At 32.6% G+C, this 25,633-nt stretch overlaps 3 protein-coding genes across 8 annotated transcripts; 2 read left to right on the top strand and 1 right to left on the bottom strand.

The window, feature by feature from the left end:
* Positions 1–3,547: 3,547 nt before the first annotated feature.
* Positions 3,548–9,695, top strand: LOC127789544 (E3 ubiquitin-protein ligase RGLG2-like). Of its 4 annotated transcripts, none has more exons than XR_008020612.1 (13): positions 3,548–3,760; positions 4,802–5,076; positions 6,953–7,037; positions 7,118–7,258; positions 7,343–7,456; positions 7,549–7,646; positions 8,003–8,082; positions 8,161–8,266; positions 8,367–8,494; positions 8,578–8,758; positions 8,914–8,970; positions 9,068–9,199; positions 9,389–9,695. XR_008020612.1 is itself a non-coding variant. In XM_052318449.1 (13 exons), exons 2-12 carry the CDS (start codon positions 4,855–4,857, stop codon positions 9,146–9,148), a joined length of 1,293 nt encoding a protein of 430 aa, XP_052174409.1. In that variant the 5' UTR covers positions 3,548–3,760; positions 4,802–4,854; the 3' UTR covers positions 9,149–9,176; positions 9,389–9,695. The 4 variants fall into 4 exon arrangements, 2 of the variants coding, with proteins under 2 accessions (XP_052174409.1, XP_052174410.1); XR_008020613.1 differs by having other exon boundaries at positions 9,356–9,695; XM_052318449.1 differs by having other exon boundaries at positions 9,068–9,176.
* Positions 9,696–11,349: 1,654 nt separating this feature from the next.
* On the top strand, positions 11,350–19,260 carry LOC127790327 (uncharacterized). 2 transcript variants are annotated; one of them, XM_052319776.1, is made up of 6 exons: positions 11,350–11,798; positions 15,163–15,467; positions 15,593–15,680; positions 17,533–17,587; positions 18,201–18,339; positions 18,586–19,260. In XM_052319776.1, the coding sequence occupies exons 2-6, from the start codon at positions 15,285–15,287 to the stop codon at positions 18,676–18,678; spliced, it is 558 nt and encodes a 185-aa protein (XP_052175736.1). In that variant the 5' UTR covers positions 11,350–11,798; positions 15,163–15,284; the 3' UTR covers positions 18,679–19,260. The 2 variants fall into 2 exon arrangements, with proteins under 2 accessions (XP_052175736.1, XP_052175737.1); XM_052319777.1 differs by having other exon boundaries at positions 11,352–11,798; positions 15,596–15,680; positions 18,586–19,254.
* A 3,083-nt stretch (positions 19,261–22,343) lies between these two features.
* On the bottom strand, positions 22,344–24,802 carry LOC127790460 (protein-L-isoaspartate O-methyltransferase-like). Of its 2 annotated transcripts, none has more exons than XM_052319989.1 (4): positions 24,517–24,802; positions 23,201–23,479; positions 22,978–23,041; positions 22,344–22,876 (listed from the first exon to the last, which is right to left on the bottom strand). In XM_052319989.1, exons 1-4 carry the CDS (start codon positions 24,715–24,717, stop codon positions 22,626–22,628), a joined length of 795 nt encoding a protein of 264 aa, XP_052175949.1. In that variant the 5' UTR covers positions 24,718–24,802; the 3' UTR covers positions 22,344–22,625. The 2 variants fall into 2 exon arrangements, with proteins under 2 accessions (XP_052175949.1, XP_052175948.1); XM_052319988.1 differs by having other exon boundaries at positions 22,978–23,142; positions 23,209–23,479; positions 24,517–24,796.
* Positions 24,803–25,633: the final 831 nt, after the last annotated feature.

The following is a 25,633-nucleotide window of genomic DNA, read 5'->3' as shown; positions in this document are numbered from 1 at the left end:
ATCATTGACTACTTTGAATTATTCCATGGCCCTTTATAAATAGACACTCATTCAAAAAATTATATTTATTTGATGTTGGTATAAATACTATTATCGAGTTTTCAACATCTATAGTATCTGATTTAAGTATTAAAATATTTACGTAGAAACTCTCATGTATTTTTTGACTTTTTCTTTTCTTACAGTCTCAAGCGTCAAATAATTATGTTTTTTATTAAATAAATTTATTATTATATTTTGATAATAACATAACTCATTATAAATTAAATGAAAAAAAATAAGAAGACTATGATTGTCGCTTTAGTAGGGGTGTTTAAATTTCAATCCACATCACAAAAATTAATCCAAATCAATTCGGCTCGATTGGTCCAAGACTAATTGTACCATATTCTGGTCCTTGGTTGGTCTAGTTGTCAATTCGATATCAATTTAGGATAAAAAAAAAATAAGAGTGGTATTGAATATTCATAATAATTAAAGTAAAAACAATAAATACCACATATAGATATGTACATATTTATAATTTTTTGGATGATATATAAATAAATATATATACATATTTTTAAAAAAATTATTAAAAATGAAAAAAAAAAGTTCCGACAGATTATAACCAAATAAATTGGACTAGACCAAACTAAGTTATTTTCGGTCTTAATTGGTTTGATTTTTATTTTAATTATTTTTTTAAATTTTAATTTCAATTTAATACATTCCAAATTATAAGGAAGCATAAAAGTTCGGTTTATCCAAACTAATCGAATTGAACTGACTAACTTTTTGGTTCGATGTGTTTATTTATTTATTTTTTTTGCATCAGGTTCGATTCAGTTAATTTTTCTTAAAATTTTGATTTTAGATTCAATTTTTTTGGTTAAATAACTAAATCAATCAAAATTTAAAACGATATTATTTTGATATTTATAAAATGATATCATCTTCTTTGATTTTGTGTGTTATTTATCAGTTACTTCGCTTTTCTTTTTTTGTATTTCTTTAGTTTAATTAGTTTAGTTCGATTTATACAATTTGGATTCAATTTCTTCAATTATCAGTTAGTTTAATTTTTGATTAATTAGTCAATTTGATTCAATTTTACTCCATTAATAGTTTAATTAGTTAATAAATTTTAATTAACGATTATTTGCGCAATTCTACTTTTTAACTCGTAGCTTTTGATAGAGACGGTGCACCAAAAGAGAGTTAGAGAGGCCAAAAATAGAAATTGAGAGAAGTTGAGATAGATAATTATAAAACTTTAGGAATTGTCATATAGAAAAAAAAAAAAAAGATTGCAATTGTTGTCTAAACCTAATTTCCAAGATAGGAGACTGCCAATTGTAGTTAAACACGTGGAACTGTCAATTGTAATTCACTATTAATAATATGGGTAAATTTGACTATTACCCTTGAGATTTGGGTCATTTTTATAATTTTTTTTTATTTTTAGCATTTTGAATATATATAATTTGTCTTTTTTTTAAATTATCCCTCTATCAAAACCAAAATGTTAAAATTGAATAGGCTTAAATTGTGTAAAAAATCGAGTTGAAATAATCAAACAAATATGAAAACTAAACAAACAGATAAGGAAAAAAATTATACCAATCAAAAAAACTTAAATTAAAACAAAAAAGCCTAAAATTTGAAAAATCGAACAAACCAAAAAATTGAAAAGTTAAGCGAGTGAGTTTTTTAATTATTCGAGTAAGGTTTTCTAATTACTCGAATAAATAGTAAAGTTACGAGAATAATCTAAGTTATTACTCAACTAACAAAAATGATTAGTTGATTATTTGTTTTAAACAAATACATGCTAAAAAAATACTATTTATTACTCAACGATTCTTAAGATTGTACGCGAATAATTCAATTATTAGTCGACTAATAAATAATATTAGTTGATTAATCTTTCTCATAGAGAGTAAGTTGATTCTCGGACTATTAATACTCTAATAATGAGCAATATTAGTCGACTAATTTATGAAATTACGCTAATAATTAGTACATCGTACTTGATTAACATACGATATTAATCTAGTGATCTTTTGATCACTCAAATAATCAATTTGTTCAATTATTTTGAGTATTTTAATAAAAAAATCAAAGTAAATCGAAATAATTAAAATTGTCAAATTTAAAAATCAAATCGAACCAACCTTTAATTTGAACCTAACCGAATCAACAGTTTCGATCAATTCAATCTGTTTATTTTGATTAAACCATAATTATTCACCCCAACTCATAAGTCGTATTGGATTATTAATATTTGAGATACATTTCATGTTTTATTTACTTACACCGATTTTTTTTCTCTTTCTTGCAAGCCTCTAAAGTACCCTAACACGTTAAATAATGGTTTTGACCTCCCATGTCTCCATGTCTAATTTAGTATCCTTGGTTTAGAATTATTTATTTCTAATATTTAAGAAAGAGCAAAAGTTAAGTTTATCTGAACTAATTGAATCAAACTAAACAGATCAAACTTGTCAGTTCGATTTGAGTTTTTTTCTTGCATGGTTCAGTTTAATTTGATTAATTTTTATCAAAAGTCTACTTTTTAGTTCAATATTGTAGTTAGAATAATCGAATCAACTAAACTTTTAAATGATGTTATTTTTATATTTATAAATCGATGTTATTTTTATTTTTTTTCGTGTGTTTGTTTTCTATCTATTATTTTGACTTTTTTTGTTTTTTGTTTTATTTCTTTGGTTTAATTGATTCGATTTGGTTTATACAATTTGAGCTCAATTTTTTCGATTATTGATTAGTTCAATTTTTAGCTTAATCAATTGATTTTGTTTGATTTTACTTCTTGATTCAGCTTAATCAGTTAGTAAAATTTGATCAATTCAATAACAGAACCAACAATTTGCACACCCCTAACAGTATTATAATTTAGTAAATAGATGAACGCTATACTTATCAATTATTAGAACCAACTATATTGGCTTTAAACACTCAAGTTATATTTATGGTGACAATCTATATTAATATTTTATATATTTATATTAATATAATACAAAGTATAAGAAATTAATATAAAATATCACCATAAATATTAAATCTAAGTATCTAAATAATATTTTCGTATAACCGATTAATATTAGTTGAAATAATATTAATATTTCAACTAGATTAGTCGTTGAAATATGGTTATTATTGAAATTTTAATTTTAACATATTAAAATAATAAATTTTGAATTATAAAAAAAATTAAATAATTTTATTAAATAATTATTTTTAAAAAATATTTGTAATTTTATTTATAAATATATTAAATATTATAAACATTTAATATTATCATACTTATTATTAAATAAATAATAATTGTTTATAATAATAAAAATTATAAGTAATGTAAAATAAATCAAATTAAATTTTATTAATAAATAAATAAAATAAAGAGTAAAATAAATAAAAGAATAAGAATTGTGGTTGAAACATACTTAAAAGCATAATTTTTTAAATAAAATAAAAATAAAAATTAAATTATTTATAATATAATAGCGTGGTGGAATGGAGATGTGCCACGATAGAATGGGAAGGGAGAGGAGAAAGGCAAAATAGCAGTTGCGGATAACTGTAGAACTATAGGTAAAGTACAGACATGGAGAGAGGCTATGGGCTGTCAATTGTCTGATGCTCCGTGAAGAAGATTCCTCGAACTAAGCCGCCCCAGAAAGAGCATTCTATTCTATCCTCGTTTCCCCCACTATCTCAGCAAATGTGGCAGAGACAAGATTGTGCCATTCACTAGGTAAGGAGAGTTTTCAATTTTCATGTTCAGAACAGCACCGTCAGCGTTCTTTGTTCTTTTCTTTGAATTTTCCCAAGTTCATTGCCAATATTTATGTATTATCTGCTAAATTTAGTGGGTTGTCATATAAAATGGGTTTCAAATTTGATTATTTCTTGGGATTTTATTGGGGTTCTGTATGTTTGGATTTTTTTGGGTTTCTTTTTCTCCTTCCGTTTTGAAATTTATTTTTGGTTGTTTTTAACTGCTGTTCTGGTTGAGAAAATGAACTGATTGTTGGTCATTGCCGATCTTGTTTTCTGGGTTTATGTGAGTGAATCCAGGGAGCAAGGAATGATTTGAATCGTTTGATTTATGATTCTGAAAGCATAAAATGCATCTAAACTGATCAGACACTGCCCTCATTTTCAACAGTTTATAATGGGCTTCTGCTGCTACAGCAATCAAATTTATGAATATTTCAGGCAAAAAAATTTCTAAGTGCTTAGCCGAAGAGGGGATTCCATAATTTGTTATATATATATATATATATATATATATGAAGCAGCGTCTCAGGCTCTCTTCTTTGTGAGGTGAGGAGGGTGGTCATTTTTTGTACAAGACTTACTTTGTGTCTTTACAAAGAGGTTGTTTCTATAGCACATAGTTGTGTCCTTTTAGTCGCAAAGGAAGAATCTTACTGTTGTTACAAATTTCGCCCCTTGATTCCACAACTTTTTTTATCAGTTCAAAATTTTATTCCATTAACTCATGAATGATTCTATGTAACTTCATGTGCATCACTTCTTGTCTGCAAATGTAGTCTGAAAATTTTGAGAAATGATTGAAATGCTACACATTTATGGCTGAATCCAAGTTATCCTGCATACTGACTGGTGGTTCAAAATAATAATATTTGTTGAATTTGTTTTCACAGGGTAACTTTTCTTGAAATACTTTTCTTCTTTTGGGTATCTTTTTCTACATTGTTGTGGGATTAAAGCTTGTTGTTGTTGTTGGTTTGGTAACTGTTCTATTATCGTTGCTATCTTAATCTTTCAGGAGAAGAAATCACATTCTTTAGCTCTTTGTAGAGTCTGTAAATTCTAAAGGTCATGGGTTGCATAAGTTCTAAAAGATCAGTTAGGAAAGGCCGGTATTCATCTTACCCTCCTAGCTTGTGCTCATCAAATGCTCATGGTTATCCATCATATGCTCAACCGAACCAGCAACCTCCACCTCCACCTCAGAGGCATGGTGGTGAGTCTATAGAGATTAGAAAGAAGCTCGAGAGGAAATACTCGAGAATAGCGGACAACTACAACAGCGTAGAGCAGGTATTCCAGAATATTATATCTTCTGAATTGCAATTTGTTGCTTTCTGGCTGTAGGCATCCTTTTGAGGCTATACTCTATTATTTTGAAAATTGATTCCATTTTCATATCTTCAAGGTTTTTGTGATATCCTAATCACAAAGACACAAACACTCTTCTATTGGAATTAATGGGTCTTAAACATGTGAATTGGAAGAGTCTCAAGTTGTAAAGTGTCCTTTAATGTGGGAAAATAATCTTGCATTGAAAACGCCTTATGATGCGCTCTAGTCACTAAAGTCGACTTCTAGGAAGCTAGAGTCGACTGTTATCTGAGTGGGAGTCAATTGTCCAAGAAAGGCTCTCGGTTAGATCGACTTTGCATAATAGGCTCTTGGCTAGGTCGACTATGGCTTTGCTATAGCGGACTCTGGCACATTGGGAGTCGACTATGGATGTAAGGAGTCGACTATGGTTGCAGGGAGTCGACTCCCAGTTCGGTTTTTGGAGAAAATTTTCCAGAAATGCATGGTCGAGTGGCTCAATGATGTGGCAAAGGCATCTAGGAGGCGCGTGGTGGCATGCCTCTGTGCAGTGGGGTTGTTGAGTGGACACAATCGTTCATACAGGGTGTAGGTGAGTGGACACGTCCGTTTGGATGTGAAAGGTACATAGTAAAGGTTGCGGACTTTCACGAGAGGGTGCAATCTGGACCGCTAGGTCGCGTCCAAATCTGAAAGGATGCAATCTGAAGATCCAGATGAATCTAGATCAAACATGAAACAACATGACATTTCATGGTTGGACACTTGGAAACTATGAATAGAACCCTCCCTAATTCCATTTCAATCATCCAAACATCAATTATAGTTTATTGATTTCATACATTCCTTCTCCAACATACTTTCATAATCCTCTATTACTTCTAAGTGCAAGAGATTCTAATCTCTTTCCTCCGGTCAAGAAGAGCACAATCAAGTTTCGCTCGACAAGGTTAGTATTGTGCTATACTAATTATTGGAATAAGTGTTGTATCTTGAGAGACAGACGTACATTGATCCTTTAGCACCATCGAGGGGGCGAAATCTGTCTTAAGGAGATTTGCTTCGGCATACTTCACTTCAATCTAGTATTATGTTCTTGTTCTAAATCTCCTTTCATTATACTATTGCATTTCCGTTTTATTGTCAGTGTGCACATTTTCCTAGTCAAATTCAGATTTAAAACAACATCTTCTGCATGGAACTGAGTTCTTATTGATATGACTGAATTTTTAGATTGATCTTTAATCCCATCAGAAGGTTACAAGGAATTGGTTATGAAACTCTTCTTCTTACTCCTGATATTGGTAAATGCTTTTCTGTTTGATCGGGCTTTAGATGTAATCCTACCATGTTTATCAGTGATTGCCCAGCTGAACCTCTCAAATGGCAGTCATTAATACTGGTAACCTTAAATGTTTATTTCCCTCATTATATTTCTTTCCTTCTCTTTTGATAATAGGGTGAGTGTTGGTAGGAACTGTAAGGTTTGTTCCTTTTGACTAAAAGGTCATGGGTTTGAGTTGTGGAAACAACCTGTTTGCAAAACAAGCATAAGGCTATGGAAAAAAGTGACCCTTCCTCAACCCTCGTTAAATGGGGGCGCTCATGCAATGGGGATTCTCCTTTCTTGATAATGGCATCAAACATATGAAATAACAAATCGGTGCCGGATACTGCATGATTAAATTGTCGGTAAAGCACAAGATCTTGCGTTGCCTTTATTGGCTGTTTACTCTTAAACAATGGATATTCTTGTGTGCATGTGATTATTAGAAATTTGACATATGATGAATGATGATGCTTACCCTCTGTAAGAAATCCGAAAGTAATAAACCAAGTTATTTCTCTCTGGCAGGTTACCGATGCCTTAGCATCTGCTGGCCTGGAGTCTTCGAATCTTATTGTCGGTATTGATTTCACGAAGAGCAATGAATGGACAGGTCTGATACTATCAGTGTACATAAATTATCTACTAGTTGGATTACATGCTTGCTTAGCTTTTGTTGGCACTTTATGCCAGGTACAAGGTCATTTCAACGAAGAAGTTTGCACCATATTGGTGATGTCACGAATCCTTACGAACAAGCAATATCAATTATTGGAAGAACTTTGTCTGCCTTTGATGAGGATAACTTAATTCCTTGTTTTGGATTTGGAGATGGTATTTTTCTACTGAAGAAAGATTGGATGTACTGTTTAGGTCATTTTCTTTGTAGTGGTGATCATATGTAATCTATTTTGGCAGCATCAACACATGACCTGGAAGTTTTCAGTTTTTATCCGGATGAGAGATTTTGCAATGGATTTGAGGAAGTACTGAGGCGATATAGAGAATTAGTTCCTCAGCTGCGACTTGCAGGTCTGTGATTTCATTCGTTTGCATTTGTTTTTGTTTTCCTGCACTAGTCGTATACTGCAGCTTATGGTTGTCTTGCCTCTTTTTTATGGCAGGGCCAACCTCATTTGCCCCCATCATTGAAATGGCCATTACAATTGTTGAACAAAGTCGGGGTCAATACCATGTTTTAGTGATTATAGCTGATGGACAGGTCTCTATCTCTGTCCTCTATTTGGTTTAATGTGATACTTAGTGTTAAGTTATATTCATTTCAATTTCCCTCATGTGCCATAACATATTTTGTCTATGCTGCATTTATTCTTTCTAATGTGGAGGGAGGCAAATCCCCGACTTGTCCATGATGTGCACAATGGTATTGAATGGCCGAAATTTTATTCTTTTTCTATTTTTGCAAAACCTGAGAAAATTAATGGGTTCTTTCATTTTTATTTAGTGAAATTTATAGAACACTCAGGATCAACACTTTAGCCCTCAATATCAATATTTAATGGATAGCATTTTTCGACTTTCAACGCTCAACAAGCTGCTGATCAATGGTATTCATAGGTGACAAGAAGTGTTGATACAGAGCATGGCCAGCTAAGCCCCCATGAAAAGAAAACCGTTGAGGCAATCGTGAAAGCAAGGTTACTTTCAAGTTGCATATCTCTTGTGATAGCTTTTTAGCTCAAAGACTTTCCAACATGCTTATTGTCAATTTGCAGCGAATACCCTTTGTCAATAATTTTAGTTGGTGTTGGAGATGGACCATGGGACATGATGAAGGAATTTGATGATAACATCCCTGCCAGGGCCTTTGACAATTTCCAGGTTAGTGTTACTAGGAGAAAATCGAACCTCATCTTGTTAAATTCAAGTTTCTCTGATCTTTTTGTCTTATTCTTCCCCCTTCCTTGTCTTTTTCTTTCAGTTTGTGAATTTTACAGAAATTATGTCGAAGAACAGTGACAGGTCCAGGAAAGAAGCTGTGTTTGCTCTTGCAGCCTTGATGGAAATACCTTCTCAGTATAAAGCAACATTAGAGCTCAACATCTTGGGGTAACAATTCAAACTCTCTACATTCTATTGCCAGTCCATGGACAAACATCAATTTGTTTATTTATGTTATGCTATTCAATCAGAGCTTGTAGAGGAAAGGCTATAGACCGGGTTCCTTTGCCCCCTCCTCTTTACGGTCCAACTTCATCTGGCACATCAAAACCTTCACGATCCAGCAGTTCCAGGCCAACTGCACCTTCTTCTGATGAACATGATGTGGTTGGTGGGACAAGCCAGCCTCCAAGTTCTGCTTTCGATAATCACGTAACTGTTCAAATACTATTGCCTGCTCCTCGAGAATTTCTTCAATATTTTCTCATTTCATCCTCCTCTAGCTACAGACTAGCAAATTGCAAGTACCGTATGATCCTGAACCAATACCGCCCTCTTTTGCTCTTTATTTTTCCCGGTTGTCGCAGGTTTGCCCAATCTGCCTCACTGATCCGAAGAACATGGCATTTGGTTGCGGCCATCAGGTAGTACAATGTATTCTTGTCACCATATACCTATCTTGGAGAAAAATCTTGAACTGATTCTGATTTTTTCTTTTTCTTTTTTTTCTTGGATTTTCAGACCTGCTGCGAATGCGGGCAAGGCCTTCAGGTCTGCCCCATCTGTAGAAGCAACATCGAAACCCGGATAAGACTCTATTAGAAGGCACATGATGTTGCAGACATTGTTGGTAGTGTTAAAAATTAGCATCATGTTAGTTTGAGTTTGAGTTTGGCTTAGAAATTCAAGTTTTTATCTTTATTATGCATATCCTTTAGTTGTCTATAAATACTCTGCACATCAATCGTAGAAAATTATTTCAGTCTATTCACAGTCTATTGTTCTGAGTCCCTGTGTTTCTTCTACCAGGTAGCTTAGCTCCCCTACTTGGATTCTCTGCAGGTTTTCTCTTTGATGAAACTAACTGCTGTTGGCTTCCAATGGACATTGGCTTTGGCTTTGGTTGGATAGCAGATGATGTCCTAATCTGTAAGAATGATGCTTGGTGCCCCATTTCTGGGTTGTATTGATGAGAGTTTATACAGTACACAAGGAGTGCAGTAACTGGAGGAGAATTTATCTGTAAATTTTCTCGGGAAAATTACCATGCAACAAACCAGGTGAACATCGAGTTGTTGAAGGTTTCAATACTTCCATATTGTGTTGAATTTTATGTGCCCCAATTTTTAATTATATTATATTTGTTTTATCTTATCGTTTATTTGTAGCATTGCAATGTTTGGTTTGAGATTTGGGTCGGGTTGAGTTGAGTTGAGTGAAAACCCCATTCTACCCTTATATGGACATTTTTGGTCCTGGATTGGGCTGAAAATCTGGTGCCCTTGCATACACCAGATTTTTTATCCAATTCTCGGACCAAAAATCATTTTTCTTATTTATATAATTTGAATTGAATGATGAATCATCTTTTTTTTTTTTTAAAGCCACTAATCTTTTATTTTATTTATTATTTATTTTTTGTAAATGTATGGGCTTTGTCTTTTATATTGTTATATAAGCAAATATTAAATTTCGGTATTAAATGTATGTATTTTATTTTTTATAAATATACGCTACTTTTATCTTCTATATTCTACATATATTATTATGTAAGCAACGTTGAATTTTAGTATTACCAATTTTGCCAATAAAGTATTTCTTAAAAATATTCTTCATGTATATTACTTAAAACAAAATTTAATTATGTTAATGAGCATTATTATCGAGATACAATAATAAATTTATAATTATAGAAGAATGTTCGTCTTGAGCTTTTGATCTTTGAGAAATTTATAAAAGAGAAAATAATCAGGGATAAATGAATATCTACATCTTTCAAGATTTTTTGTTTTAAATTTTAGATGGAGATTTCGAATGTGAGTTGACATATTTTTGGACTTGAAAGAGGCTCCCGAAATATTTGAGAGAGGCTCTTGAGAGGGTCTCTAGAGGGTACTAAGAAGTGGCCTCTAGGAAAGTCTCCGATGGATTATTCTATCAGACTTCTTTCATTGGGCTTCTTCCTATTTAGTCTATTTTGAACTTAGGCCCATTTTCTTAGATATAATAATAAAATTTAAAATTATAACTTTTGAATAATAATTGATTTTTGAAACAATTTTGCCAATCTTATTTTGTATAAAAATTCACCTAAAAAATTAAATTTAAGTAGTAACGGTGAAATGCTATTTAATGAATTTTTATTTAATTTTATTAATATAAAAGAGGATAGTATTAGATTGGATATTATGAGATACTTATCACAAATATCTATTGGAGACTTAATATATTCATATAATAGTTAATTTACTATTTATACACAATATTTTCTCCAAATTAGTGTCTTGGTGAATAGAAAAATGTTAAAAAATTGTAATGGGAATCAAATTCTATTTTTTTTATTCTTAAGAATTTTGATTTTTAGATGTTTTTATTAAATTAAAATGGGATACTTTTTATTTATATTTACGTCTTAAAGTAAATGAGCAATAATATATAAATTAAAAAAAAAATGGATATTTACTTAAATGTAAACTAAACGAACGACTGTATAGGTTAAAAAATATAAAATATAAAATATAATTTAGTTTCTATTTATAGACAAAACTTAAAAATGAATGTGATTGTAGGTGTAGTGAAGGTCACGAGTTTAAATTTCAATGAAAGAGTTAATTTTAATATTTTACTAAATATATAAAGGGTATTTTGGGAAATTTCTTATTACCAAAGCTTCTACGATCAGGGGCAGATTTATGTATGAATTGCCCTCGATTTAATCCGCCACAATAAAAATTAAATTATTAAAGTAAATTTTTTGATTATTTAATATTAGCCCAACCCAAATTCAGTCCCGCCCACCCTAATTTTTCCCAGCCCAGCCCAGCCCACTTGCCCTCAAACCCTTCTCTTCTCCTTCCTCTCTCGACGTCGCTCTCGCTCACGGCTCACCCTCGCTGCCTCTCGCTCTCTGCCTCCTCTTCTCTTGCTCGTCCGCTCGTGCTTGCCCGCGCTCTCTGCCTCTCTCTTGCTCTCGCTCGGGCTCGGCCTCGGCCCCTCTCGCTCTCGCTCTCGCTCGCCCTCTTTCTCTGCCTGACTGCCTCTCTCTTGCTCTCGCTATCCCTCGCCTCCACGCTCGCTCGGCCAGTCGGTTTCGCCCTCTTGCCTCTCTGCCTGACTGCCTCTCTCTTGCTCTCGCTCGCCCTCGCCCCCACGCTCGCTCGGCCAGTCGGCTTCGCCCTCTTGCTCGCGGCCCTCTGATTCAGGTCTTCGTTTTACCCCCCCAAACTTCTAGATTTGCTTCATTCGAGGCCAGGTATGTTTTCTCTCTTTCAGTTCTTTGATTCTCTCGATTGACAGCTAAATTTAGATAGTTTTTCTATTTTTCGCCCATATTTTTTTTCCTTGTTTATGCTTGATTTGTTGTTGAAATCGCTGCATTTTTTCAGCAAGTTTTAAGTAAGTGATTTTCTGCTAATTTTGTGTCTGCTTGCCTATTTGACTGCTGCATTTAGTTAGGAACTTAGGAATTGGCGTGGCTGGAAGCCTGGAATTTGTTATTGTGAATCTGTTATTGACTATTTGAATTGAATATTTGAATCGACCATACTTTTGCCTTCTCTTGTTTAAACTCTTCCAGCCTGGAATTTGTTATTGTGAATCTGTTATTGAATATTTGAATTGAATATTTGAATCGACCATACTTTTGCCTTCTCTTGTTTAAACTCTCGAAATACAGTTGTTGTATTGGCCTTGCGTTTGCCTCAAATTTTGAGTTAAATATTTTAATTGCTCGATTATTGAATTGTGCTATTTTTTGTTTGTGTATCTTAGAATTTAGGATGAAACAACAACCTTTTGCGATGAAAGAAAAAATATTGTTATCTTTTTTCATAAGGAGAGATCATCACACTAGTGAAAGTACTTCAATTTATAGCGAGCAAAATCAATCTAGCACAAGTTTAATGAATTTTTTGTTTCAAAATCTCGTCGAGCACAAGTTTAGTATAAATTTATTTTACTGACTTTTTGGTTACATAAAAATTTTATTACATTAACTTTTTAAATTTCAGCCCCCCCCAACCTACATTCTTGGATCCCCCTGGTTGCGATAGTGTCAAGACTCATAACGAAAAGTTGAAACGTTTGAGCTTGGGAGACTCGAAGGAATGAATTGGTGGGCAAATACAAAACTTCTCTAAAAAGGATGCGAAAGGAGGGATAGGTTATAGACTTTTACAAGAAAGCAACTGAGAAGGCCACAAAGATGCTTGCTAATATTTGGGAGACGAAACCTCAAGACCAAAAGATGTTGAAAATAAACCTTATGGGTTAGGTATAGAAGATGGAAAAGCCTTAGCTTGGAGAGCTTGAAGTTGATACCTTTCTTGACCAAGTCCCTTTCATCTTATGCACCCAACCTATTAGGTTCCTCTTTATCCTTTTTTGGTCTCAAAACTCCACCCATCGCATATTAGCATCTTCGTGGCCACCTTGGTTACTTTCATGTGAGACTATGACCTTTTTTCCTTTTCTCAACTTATTTATAAAAGTTTTGTATCTACTTGTTCATTCATTTGAATCTCTCGAGCACGAACGCTCATGCTTTTCGTTACAAGTCGTGAAATTACGATAATTGTATTTGATTTATCTTTAAAATATATCTTTTGAATTCTCTTTTTCTATTTTCTTCATCATTTACCTTTCTCATCCAAATATATATATATATATATATAAAGATGTCAATTGTGTTTTTATACAAACATAATACTAAAAGTTATAATGGCAGATTTTCAAAATTGGTCATAAACGTGAGGTTTCTTGTTGCATCAAAATACTCAATTTGCCCTATTCTTGCACTACTAGTTAATATTAGAAGGGTGGCTTGTGTTACAAATATATAAAAAATTAAAAAAATTAAATACAAATTTATTAGGCGACGTTTAAGAATAATAACTTACTTTTTAACACTTTTAGACAAAATTTTAAACAAAATCAGTATTGGCGTGGTTGAAATATTAATTAATAAATTAGTTTTTATTTAGAAGTCATGAGTTTAAATCTTATTAACATAATTAATTTTTATTTTTGAAGTAAAATACATAAAAATACTTCATTAACAATACTTTATAACACTAAAATATAATATTTACTTACATAATATAATAGTATAAATAGATAAGATTTTTACGCCAACCCATATATGCATACAATCTATTAGAAAATAACAAATTTTATCAAATATTTTTATTTTTTATTTTTGAAAATTTGAAGAATAACAAATTTGTTGCAATGTTGAGTTTTTATTGTTTAACATTACGATGCATAGAAATGCCTCAAGTATGTTGTTTCAGTGTTTTTGAAATATCTTTTATATCGAAATGTTGAGGAATACTAAAAAAACGTTTATGGGTCATTTCTGCAATTTCATAAACGTTTTGAAAGTGTTTCGTAATATTAAAAAAAATTAAAAACGAGATCTCGATTTGAAAACACATTTCCATTCACAAAGAGATTAGAGACGGAAAAGATTTTTTTGTATTACATAATATAAAAATATAGGAACAATTTTTAAATATAAAATTATATATTATATATTAATTTTTAATTTAATATATAATTTTATATACTAAAATTATATTTATAAAAAAACTCTTATATTTTTTTATTTAGGTATTTTTTTATATTTTTATTTTTTATTTAAAAAAAATACTATTTTCTCATTTCGTTTTAGTATCTTATCCGTTTCCTATTTCATTTTTCGTACAATCTAGGTTTAATAAATAGAAAAATGTTATATCTACAAACAAATTTAACAAATAATTTTTACAAATAGACTTGACATACACAAATATTTGATTTTTTTTAATTTATAAAGTTTTTTTGTCAAATTTATTTATAGATATAACATTTCGTCATAAATAATAATAATAATAATAAATAAATAAATAAATAAATAAATAAATACAAAACAAATAAAATCAAAGTTCAAACAAGCCCTTAGTCAACATATCTTAATCCCTGTTCTAAGCAAATTATACCCAAAGAAACAAAACCCTAAAACATTCTGCAAATTCATTCCCTCCCCCAAATTCTCTCCCGCGCATGAAACCCTAGCCGTGATTTTCGTTGCACTTTGCCGCCAAGGAATCTGCAGCGATCAGGTTCCCCTTCCGATTGCTTTAGGTCTTTATCTAAGTTTATTCATTGTTGTATCTGCATTTGGAGCAAATAGATAATTTGCTATGTAAATGATAAATGATTTTATTAATTTCCATTTCCTAGTTTAACTTGCTTGAGTGCCCCGGCTTGTAGCTACTTGATTTGCTCATGCCTGTGTAGTTCAAATTAGGCGTAGTTGAGAACAATTGGATGAAATGTAGGAAGCAAATTCTAATTATAAGCAATTTGTATAGTGAAGCTATATATGCCCTTCAAAAATCTTGCTCTGTCTGAATGTGAATGCCTTCTAATTTCAGCTTCTTTAAGCTTCCATTCTTTGGTGGTAAGGTCACATCTTCCTTACGCCGACATTCTTATTCTGAATGCAGCAGTTGGAGTGGGAGGGCGATTTGGCTTTCCAGCCATTTTGCCTCCGCACCAACAATCACAATGATTGTATTTGGACACTGTATCATTATTCTTTAATATGTTTGTGTTCATATTTTTTCTTTTCCCAGGTTTCTCACTCTTCTAATTCCCGAGTTCATTCAAAGATCAAAGTGGCATACCTTTTTCTTTCCCCCAAATACAGGAGGTCTGATTTGCATGCTTCCTGAGTTTTCTGCTTCAGTTCCTATACATGGCTGCCGATTCCTGCATTTCAAGTTCAAGATATACGTATACTCATGATGATCACAAAGGCCCTATTGAAGCCATCAATGTCCACCATGTGTTTGTTCGAAAAACCAAAGGAAACACTTTTCTTGTATACTTCTCTTCCCTTCTTCTCATTACAACTGGGGTCTCTCTCTTTCTTCTTAAGGTATAACTTGCACACCAGCATAACAGATCAAACTTTCTCGCTTTCTGTGGCTATCTTTTGCCATGTTAAGCTCTTTATTACTATTTTCTTTGGCTAATCTTTTGTGTTTAACCCTTGTCAAATAGCAGGACGAATCAGCTTCTGTACTTCTTTGGACCTTATTTTTAAGTGCAGCTCTTGTCAAATTATTTCTTTGGAAGTCTGTTGAGAAAGGTAAGAAGCAACTGGTCTGGGTTTTTTAGGTCTGTTGTGTATACTAGTGCAGGATCTAATGTGTATGGTTTGGTAGTTCTTAGTTTATTCTGATGGTTGGACTGACTTTTCATTGCGAAAACAGAGCTTTGTTTAATGTACTGTTCCTATATATTTTTCTGCATGCTCCTTTAAGATTTGAGTATTAGCCGAGTTGTTTCAAAGACTAATGGGTGAATACCAAGAATTATTGGAAGAATCATTGAGAACAGAATTGACCAAATAAAAAACATTACAAAAAAATCCACTTAAATCAATTATCGCCAAACCCTTTAATTTAAGAACTTAAAAGTAAAAGCTCCCACTTTATGTGATCGTAAGCCACTAAGCCTTTATCTAAATCAAGCTTATGAATCAAACATCCTGAAACTAGTATCTTTAAATTGACATCTTCAATGCATGTGTTTACAATAAAAGCTGCATCTAAGATTTGTCGACTTCTAAAAAAGCATTTTGGGAGGCTGACACCAAATTGGTCACAATCTCCTTAAGTCTAATCGAGAAATTCTTTTCTATAATTTTACACATTCTCCCTATCAAACTAATAAATCCAAATTTTTTTATATCAAGACCTCCCCCTCCCCTTCTCAAACCTTGTGTTTGGGAGAGGGGAAAGGAATCAAAACTGGTGGAAAAATGATTCTCCTTGTTTAGAAAAGCCAATAATAACGGAATGGAAATAGAGATGGATGAAACTACTTTCCATCTATTATATTCCAAAGCCATATTTTTGTCTCCTCCAAATTGAGGGAGAATGGATGGAAAATTTGATTTTTTTTTGCATCAAGACAATCTTAACTTTAGTTACTTTATGGAAGTTCAAATTTCTCCCTGACTTGAGAAAACTCTTCTCTTTCCATTGAAAATGTTTTAATTGTCATTTGTTGTTTAATATTTCTTCATTCTGTTGATTTCCACTGCACTCTCAATCAAGGAAAAAGTATTTACATTATGCCCTTCCAAACAAGGAGAAAATATTTACATTCCAATCCTCTCTTTTCTGTTCCACTCTTTTTCATCCCATTCCGTTAGTAACTCTAGTTACTCTCACCCAAACAGAGGTAAACTGAAACTTTTCTCCAAACGAGAAGTTTCAAAAAGTAATAGCCCCTGGAAAGCCCCTCCTAGCCACATCCTAAAACTAGTCAGAAAAAGAAAAAAAGAGAGCCAAAGAAAAAAAAAAAAAAACTGGCTGCAAGGCTTTATCACCCATACAGCTATTAAATGCTTTAAAAACTTCCTCTTCCTGCTTCAAGAACTTCCTCTTTAGAGAAGGCTTTTCAAGTTGATTCCTTTGATCCATTGATAGTGTTTTAAAACGCAGCCATCTGTTGCAGGCCTCCAACTTTCCTCTTATGAATATAGATTTTTGGAAAATAAAACAATTCCATAACAAAAATCAGAATCCCTAGACGCTGCCAATTTACCAACCTGATTATTCCTTTATAGAGCATTTGCCAGCCAATGACAATACTAAAGAGTTCTTATCTCCTTTCCTTGATAAACAAATCTCTCACTTCTTGCTTCTAACTACTACTCCTAAAATAAGAAACTTGTCCAATTCTCTTTAAAAAAAAAAAAAAAAAACTCTAGATGATCACTTTTAACTTCACTATTGAGTTTTTCTATGCTGTCTCCTAAATTATGTGTCTTCATTATGCGCAGATTGCACTTGTTGCTTAGTCTCCATTATGTTTTGCCTGTCTTTTTCCTTCCCCATCACAGAAGCTATGATAGAACATGTGGTATTATTTTAATCTCCAAGAAGCATCTTTGCCTCCTGTTGACTCTGTTTCATGTTTTAATTTATCAGAGTCCATCATAATTATGCCTGCTTTTGGTATCCAACTAGAAACTCACTACACCAGGTACTTCCTAGATTTCTCAGGGAAGTTTTGCATTTATTGAGGGGATCTAATGCCTATTTGCGAATATATGTTAGATGTACTGAAAAAGCAAAAGTTGGTTATGCAGTATAATGTTTCTATTTTGTATTGTCATCACTGGCTTGAATAACAATATTCGATAGGACACTTGGATGCTGTTTGATTCCTATATCGTAGAATGCTTTTTATCTTATTCTTTTCTTTTTTTAGTTAGCTATTGAAGTTACACATTCATAAGTACACTTTTCATTTAAAAATGGAATATTGTACAAACTGAAGCAACTGTCTTCTAAAACTGTGTTGGATGCATTCTTTTTGCCAATGACATTTCTTTCCTCACTTTTCTCATAAAAGAAAAATATTATCCAGTTTTATCAACAAATGCACAGACCTTGCCTTAACAAACTAATGCCATTGATAATGCAACTTATGCTCGGGCTTCATTTCTTTTTCACACAAGTATGCTAGGATCTGCATTGTATTTAGCTGTTCAAAAATCATGAAACAGATTATTGTTTTGCCTACATCCATATTCCTATACGTTTGTTATTTCAAATTACAGGCTTTACTAAAAGGACTGTTTTTCCTCATATAGTGGAAAGATAATTCACCATTTCATTCCCATTGACAAGATTTTGAAGCCTGTCCTGACTGAATGTGTGACCCCTGTCACTTGTTACTGGAGTCTGTCTCTGATTGTGCGTGAAAAAGAAGAGCTTGTGTTAGTTTTCAAGGTTCATTTCTACTCTTTATGGTTCTGGAAAACCTATTGATGATTGTGGATCTATGTTTGATAAAAGAGAAAGTGAGACCTAAGGTGATAGCAGATGATTGTGGATCCATGTCTCCTAAAATATAAGACAAATAACTTAGCCACCCTTATTTACTTATATATTTTGTGGAGGGAGCTGCTGGGGTTAATTTGTTTCATTTTCTTGGTCCAATTCTTGTTCTAAATCAAGGCCTGAACTCATGTCCAGGAACTTCGCCCTCCTGTTAAAATGTTGATCCCAATCTGGAAAGCTCTATGCGATGCTACCAACAGCCTGGGGACCCTAGCTCCATCTGGATAAACAATCACTGTTATTGAATCTCTCTGAATCAAGAGCGACGATGGGTTACACACTATCCAGGACAGTTCCTTGTCAATGTTAAGCTGTGCTAGCGATTCTCTTCAAGTGAGATATTGGACATGTTTCGAGATAATGCATCACAGGAGGAATACATCACATATATGGTATCTGCTGGTAAACCTTATTCTCTTTTGGCCAATGCACTCCAAACAACTTCGTAGCCATGTGAAATTTCATCCTTGTGAATGCATATTAGCATGCACCTAACTAATGGGTAATTGCTGCTGTTGTGCGTGAAATTCAGTGGCTTCTTCTTTCTTTGTAATTTTTTTCCAACTCAAGTAACAATTTCTTGGTAATTCTTTCTGCACCCGGGGGGGGGGGGGGGGGAGGAAATTGATGTTCCAATAACCTTTCACTAAAGCTATCTTCACATGTAACAGAACTTTTGCATCAAATTTCTAAATCCTGTTCTTGATAGCTGAAGGAGCCGTTGATCCATTGCAATTGTTTATCGTTTACAATCTTATAAAGCAAGTGTTTATAATTTCTCACGTGTACGAATTCTGTGTATAAGTAGCCTTGGCGTTTTGACGATGCCAAATCCATAGTTTTGCTTATGTACTTTTATAATTTTTTTCGTGAAATTACTTGAATTTTTTCTTATTTTAATTACACTATAAACTTTCTTTTTGAGTTAATTTAACCCTTATAGTTTAATTTTTTTATTTTTTCATGTAGTGATCTGAACTTTTCGTTGTTTCGATTATATTCTTAGACGTATAATTTTTAAGTTAATTTAATTTTTATATTTTTATGTGTAAAACAAATAAAGTAAGATGACAAATACATATCACATTTTTTTCAAATCAAATCAAAGTATCAGAGTTAAATTGATTTGAAAATATTTTAAGGGTATAATTGAAATAATGAAAGTTTGAGTTGTCACATGAAAAATTAAGGTAGAGTTAAATTGATTCGAAAATGTAAATTTAGTGGTGTAATTGAAATAATGAAAAATTTAAATAATTATATGAAAAAATATAAAAGTATAAGGAAAAAATTATAGATTTGGCTTGACAAATCTGTTAGATTGGTATAAATTCTTCCTTTTAACTTCAAGCTGCTGTTGGCACCACCATGACAAATTTATGTTAAAGAATTTATAATATACAAAAATGCACAACACTAAGTTCATTTCAAGTTCTTCATTTCAAAGTAGACTCTCTTAACACTTGGAAAGCATTCCAAGTGTTAAAGAGGAGAAAGATTGGTTGAATGGGCTGATTGGTTAAATTATTTCATGCCAAAAAATAGCTAAAGAGATTGCTATTAAAAAAAAGATTTACATTTTACTGTGTTTTCATTGTGTTGAACTTTAATTTTTTTTTAATATTAGATTTACATTTTCAATTTGTATCGAAACTAAAAATTTTCAATGCTATCAGCCTATCTTTAAAAAAAAACAGTTAATTTTTACCATCTTATTTTCAACTAGATGAATTGGTCGGATAAATTGACTTGAAATGTATGTTTTTTTAAAATGTCCTACTTATGAAGCATGAGGGGGATTGAATTAGACATTTAGATGGTGCCCATTAAGAATTTGATATCTTCAATAATGCTGTCTTCAAAATTTTTAGATTTTTAATTAATAATTTGAAACAAACTAAAAGTTTGGTCCTAACATTGAAAACATAATAAAGTGTGGGTCATTTTTGTTGTAATTAACTCAAAGAGATAAAGATAGTTTTTATTTAAAAAAAATGTCACATAATTCATTATATTTTAAAGAAGATCAAATAATTACTTCAAAATTATTAAATTACAATTGTGTGTGGTTCTTCTAATATAGATTTGGGGCTCAATCTGGATGTGTCTTTGATAGTGTGGAGTTCTTTTGGTTGAAGATAGCATTAATGTTGTTAGAAGATATTAAGAAAACATCTATCATAATGATTAACATAATTTCAATTATAAAAGTTAATTGATTATTTGACTATGTTTGAAGAACAACAACAACAACAATAGTCTTTGATTTTTAATTCTTAGTTCTTCGTGCTATTTAAGAAATATTAGTTTTTTGTTTTTTTGTGTGTTATCTTATGAATTTTTTATATTTGTTTATTATTTATTTAAGTTAATCATAGAATTTACATATTCACCCATTTTAGACAACACAATTCAACAAAAGAGTACAATACTTTTGATATTTTCTCCCTTTATTTGATTCTTTTTATTTTCTTATCTGACAAATACAACTTGGAAAAAGCTAGGGTTAAAATAATACAACATAAATAAAATAATAAAAATGATCAAAAATCGTTTCTTACACTTGTCCCTAAAAATGAGAATTTTAAAACTTATCTTAATTTAACGGGGTAGCATAGACAGACCGACACAAACGTTTGAAAGTTTAGAATATTGCGAGATCGTAGGTTTGATTTTACTTATGTTCTAGACTGAGTAATCGCTTGTATCTATTTGAGAGGTCAACTTTCAAGGTTCAACTTGTGACGAACTTATTCATACACCTAAATCAGGTCACTGTGAGTTTTAGAGAGAGTAAGATAGTTTAGCCCAAAAACTATCTGTGTATCAAAGATCTCTTAAGTTTTTCATGTTATCAAAAAAAAAAAAAATAGTCTCAATCTTGTAATGTTAAAAATTTTAAAATCAAAACTCGTCACTAAAATATTATAAGAGAAGATCACTATTTGTTAAGCATGTCATTTTAATATTAGATTAATTGCTCCCAAGCTCTTTATGATTTGAGCTCCTTTGTTATAAATGAGGTTAATTAACTAGGAATTAAATCTAATCAAAAATCAAAACAATTTCACTCCCATTGATCTTCTCCCCCAAAGCCTGACCTCTCTTGCCTTTTTCCTGAGTGTTCATGTTTGCTTGACATGGCACGAGAAACGTAAAAGATTGGGATGAGTTTTATATGGTCTTTAGAGCTAACTTCACCTAAAACACTATACCTTCTTCATGCTGCCTTAATAACCTTTTACATAGATTCTTGAACACCTTTGGTTGGTGGAGTAGGGGCTTTACCATGACGAGATCTCCATCCTTTTACTTCATGTGATTGGCTCATAGCATCTCCCCAATGTTGGCAAAATAGTGCCCCATTCGATCTCCCTTTTTACCATACCTTGATTGTAGAGTTGTGTTCTTAAACAAGATTATAGATAGAAACGACGAACAAGTTAAAATTCAAATAATAGTTATATTCATGGTTGGAGTGTGTTATTGACTCTCTTGGATTTTGGCCTTGCACTGATTGCAATTAGTTTGGCCTCTCTACTGGGTGCATTGACAACTAAGTTGGTCTTACTAGAGCTTGGACTTCTACTTTGTCATGTAGTCGAATTCTCACATACACAATATTAGAGTATCATTCTTGCAAATGGAGTGCCTTATTGAGGCCAGGAAGGATCTTTGTAGACTGTAATGGAGATTGGATGAGGACTAATTCGACTCCAAACTTCTACCCATGTTGAGTGTACAGCTAAAGCAATACAACAGCTTAGTTAGTGTAAGTCAAGGATGAATTGTGCCTCATAGAATAACACAAAGAAGATGATGGCGCTTCAAAGTGACTTAGAATACCAACATGTGGTTGTTAATATTGCAACACTAATGACCAAATGAAGTAAGAAACAGGAATACGATGATTTATTTAACAGCCAAAACATTTAGATTCCAACCAAAGAGGAAAAAGTATCCCAACCACCTTAGCATCTTTATGAGTACAGTACAACCCTTGCCTAGCAGAAGAGAGAAGAGAATTTCATGGAGCAGGCAGGACTTGCAACATTTACAGTATAATAAAACCCTAGTCTAGTTTACAGTATAATACAACCCTAGTCTAGCAGAGAGAAGAGGACTTCATCGAGCAGGCAGAGTACTTATCAACATAGCAAAGATGCATCCTGGGATTAGTAGCCCTGTAACTGAGATTCGCGACTTGTCAATGGAACATAACTAACAGAAGTTTCGGTCCATGCACTGATCGAACCATCTGCATTCTTGTCGATAACCTTCAAGTTCTGGAACATTTCCCCAACTGGGATCACCATCCTGCCCCCAGGATTTAACTGTTCAAGCAGAGCTGGTGGGATTTCTGGAGATGCCGCTCCAACATGAATGGCATCATAAGGCGCAGATGCTGGCCGCCCCAACCTTCCATCTGCAAATACATCAAAACCATATGAAACAACTCCAGAAATTTCATTGCTAAAAGAAGAAAGAAAAGGAGGAAGGGGAAGCAGGGCAACTTGCAGAACATACCTCCAACATGCACAGAGAGGGAGCCTTTCTTGAGCAACGGAGCAGCCGCACTTTTCTTGATATTCTGGATCGAAGAAGTCACCAGCTCAGGAATATGTTCTATGCCTACTGCCCGGCCCTCCGGCCCAACCATCAGCGCAAAACATGCAGTCAAATAACCCGTTCCTAACAACAACAATATATAAGCTTTTATCCCACTAAGTCAGGTTATATTATTTAGTACCTGAATACCTGAACCAACGTCCAAAGCGCGCATGCCGGGCTTCAACTTGCCCTCCAACAACTGAAGACATGTTGCGTGCATATGAGGTGCAGAAATAGTGGCATTGTAGCCTATTGGCATGGGGCTGTCAACATAGGGTGGGTTGCCTTCGGGCACAAACAGAGCCCTGTCGATTGTCTCCATAACTTCTGCTAACTTCTTGGATCTAAGCACCCCATAATGCTGCAGATGCTCAACCATTGCCTTGTTCTTATTGATGCCTCTTCCAGTCAAATATTGCTGTCAGCAAACATAAAATACAGCATGAGGCTTCCTTTATCCGACTTAAAAGAGCACATAGTAATTGATTTGAACTGTTTCCAAGCCAAAAAAAAGAAAAAGATTTGAACTGTTACAAAGTGAAAGGAAAAGCAGATAGAAAACAAAGCTCAAGCCTCAATACCAAATTTGCATAAACAAAAATTCCAAAACTAACTGGTAAAGAGATGCGTCTGCAAAATAACATATCAAAGTTTAATCTTATCATGTAGGGTGGGTTAGGTTAAAAGACATCTTACAAATTAGGACTGGGGTCTCCACTATAGCCATAATCTGTTATTATTGATGGCCTAGAAAATGGATATGAGATATTACAAAATTCTTTTGGACTATTGAATTCGTATGTCAACCAATTTCAGATGTGTACAGAACAAGTTTTCCATCGAGCATTATTTATAGGGTTTTGAGAACATTTAATACGCTTGGTTTTTAGCATTCGATCACTTCTAAAAATCCTATAAATACATGAAAATGACATGGTATTAAACTATTGCAGGATTAAAATTCCTTAAGACATAAGAGAGGACACGCACATAGGCACAAATGAGTAAAAGTACACATATTCAAACACAAAACCATATGTGACACTAATTTGAAAGATGGAGAGACAAGAGAGAGGGGGGCAAAGTGAGTTTTGGGTTAATTCAGACAATTATAGAGAGATTTGACAATCGAACGACATCAAAATTTTGCAAACCTGCTTTGTCCAAATTATCAAAATTAGTAGGTTTTATTCAAAATAGTCAATGCTGAGGAAGCTTGATAGGAATTTAAGATATTGTAACATCAACTCAGGACTATAATAGTGATAATTTTGTATAGTAATCATATACAGAAAGTAAACGGAACACTGATAATTACTTTTCTACATGTCAACACAGAACCGAATCGAATCGAATGAAAATTGAACTAAATTGATTAGTTTCTATCAATTCGGATCGAAAGTTGATTTTAAGCAAGTAAAACTAACCGCTAGAGAGAGAGAGAGAGAAATTCACCTCCATGCCGCGGAACAGAGAGTTTCCCGAAGGACTAGGAAGATTACAAGAAGATAAGGGGGCGAGAGGCGGCGGAGGTAGACGAGGAAGGTGGTGGTGGTGGTGGAGGCAGCGGCGGCGACGGGCGGTGAAGCTCAACAAGCGGTGCTCCAAAGGCGCGAGATAGCGGCGGGAACCGTAAGCTGTAACAAATGGCGGCATTTTCAGTCTGGCGAGTTCTCATATTTTCTTTGCATTCTCTACCGTCTTCACTGCCTCGCACGAGCGCAGTGTAACCGACTGAACTCCCGCACGTGCGACTCTTTTGGGCCAAGTTCTGCGCTTTGCGCCCCCCATTTTTAACGTCCGGTTCCATCCACCATTTAGTAGATTATTGAATAGACTGAATTATTTAAATTAAATAGATTTAATTTATATTAAAAATAAAATTAAATAAATTGAATAATTAAAAAAATAAAAATTAAATAGTTCGAATAAATATGAAAAAAATATACCAATTGGAAAAACCAAAAAGTCAAAAAATGAAAAAAATAAAAAATAATATTTTTGACATTTCAATTAATTTAATTCTTTTAAATTTTTTAATATGAAAACTGAACTGTAATGAAATAATCAAAATTATCAAACTTGAAAATTGAACTAACCAACCCTTACCTTGAATCAAATTGACAATGTCGATCAATTTAGTTTGATTATTTAGGTTAAATTAAAATTTTACTCATTCCTATGTGTAACTATGAAAGTAAAATATGATATAATTTAAATTGTATAAGCTAAGATATAATAAATATATCTTATCTTTAGATAATTTTTATTTATTACACCTTATTTTCAAGTACAAAATATTCTTATTGGTTTATAAAATACTGTAAAATGCGATGTATTTATTAGCAACCAATAGAAATCTTTTATAGTTGAAAATAAGATGTAATAAATAAATATAATCTAAAAATAAAATGATTTAATTTGCATCTTAACCAACAAAAAAAAATGCATATTAAGACTAAATATATATGATATATAGTTAAATAAATATTATATAAAGTAATATTAGATAATTTTAAATTTTAGAACACTAATAATTAATTTTATGAGTTGAGCTAAGCCACAGATCCAG

This window comes from Diospyros lotus, chromosome 14 (assembly GCF_014633365.1).
Source record: "Diospyros lotus cultivar Yz01 chromosome 14, ASM1463336v1, whole genome shotgun sequence".
Classification (NCBI taxonomy): Eukaryota; Viridiplantae; Streptophyta; class Magnoliopsida; order Ericales; family Ebenaceae; genus Diospyros; species Diospyros lotus.
Note: the sequence above shows the minus strand (reverse complement) of the source record. Positions and strands in the feature narration are given on the sequence as shown.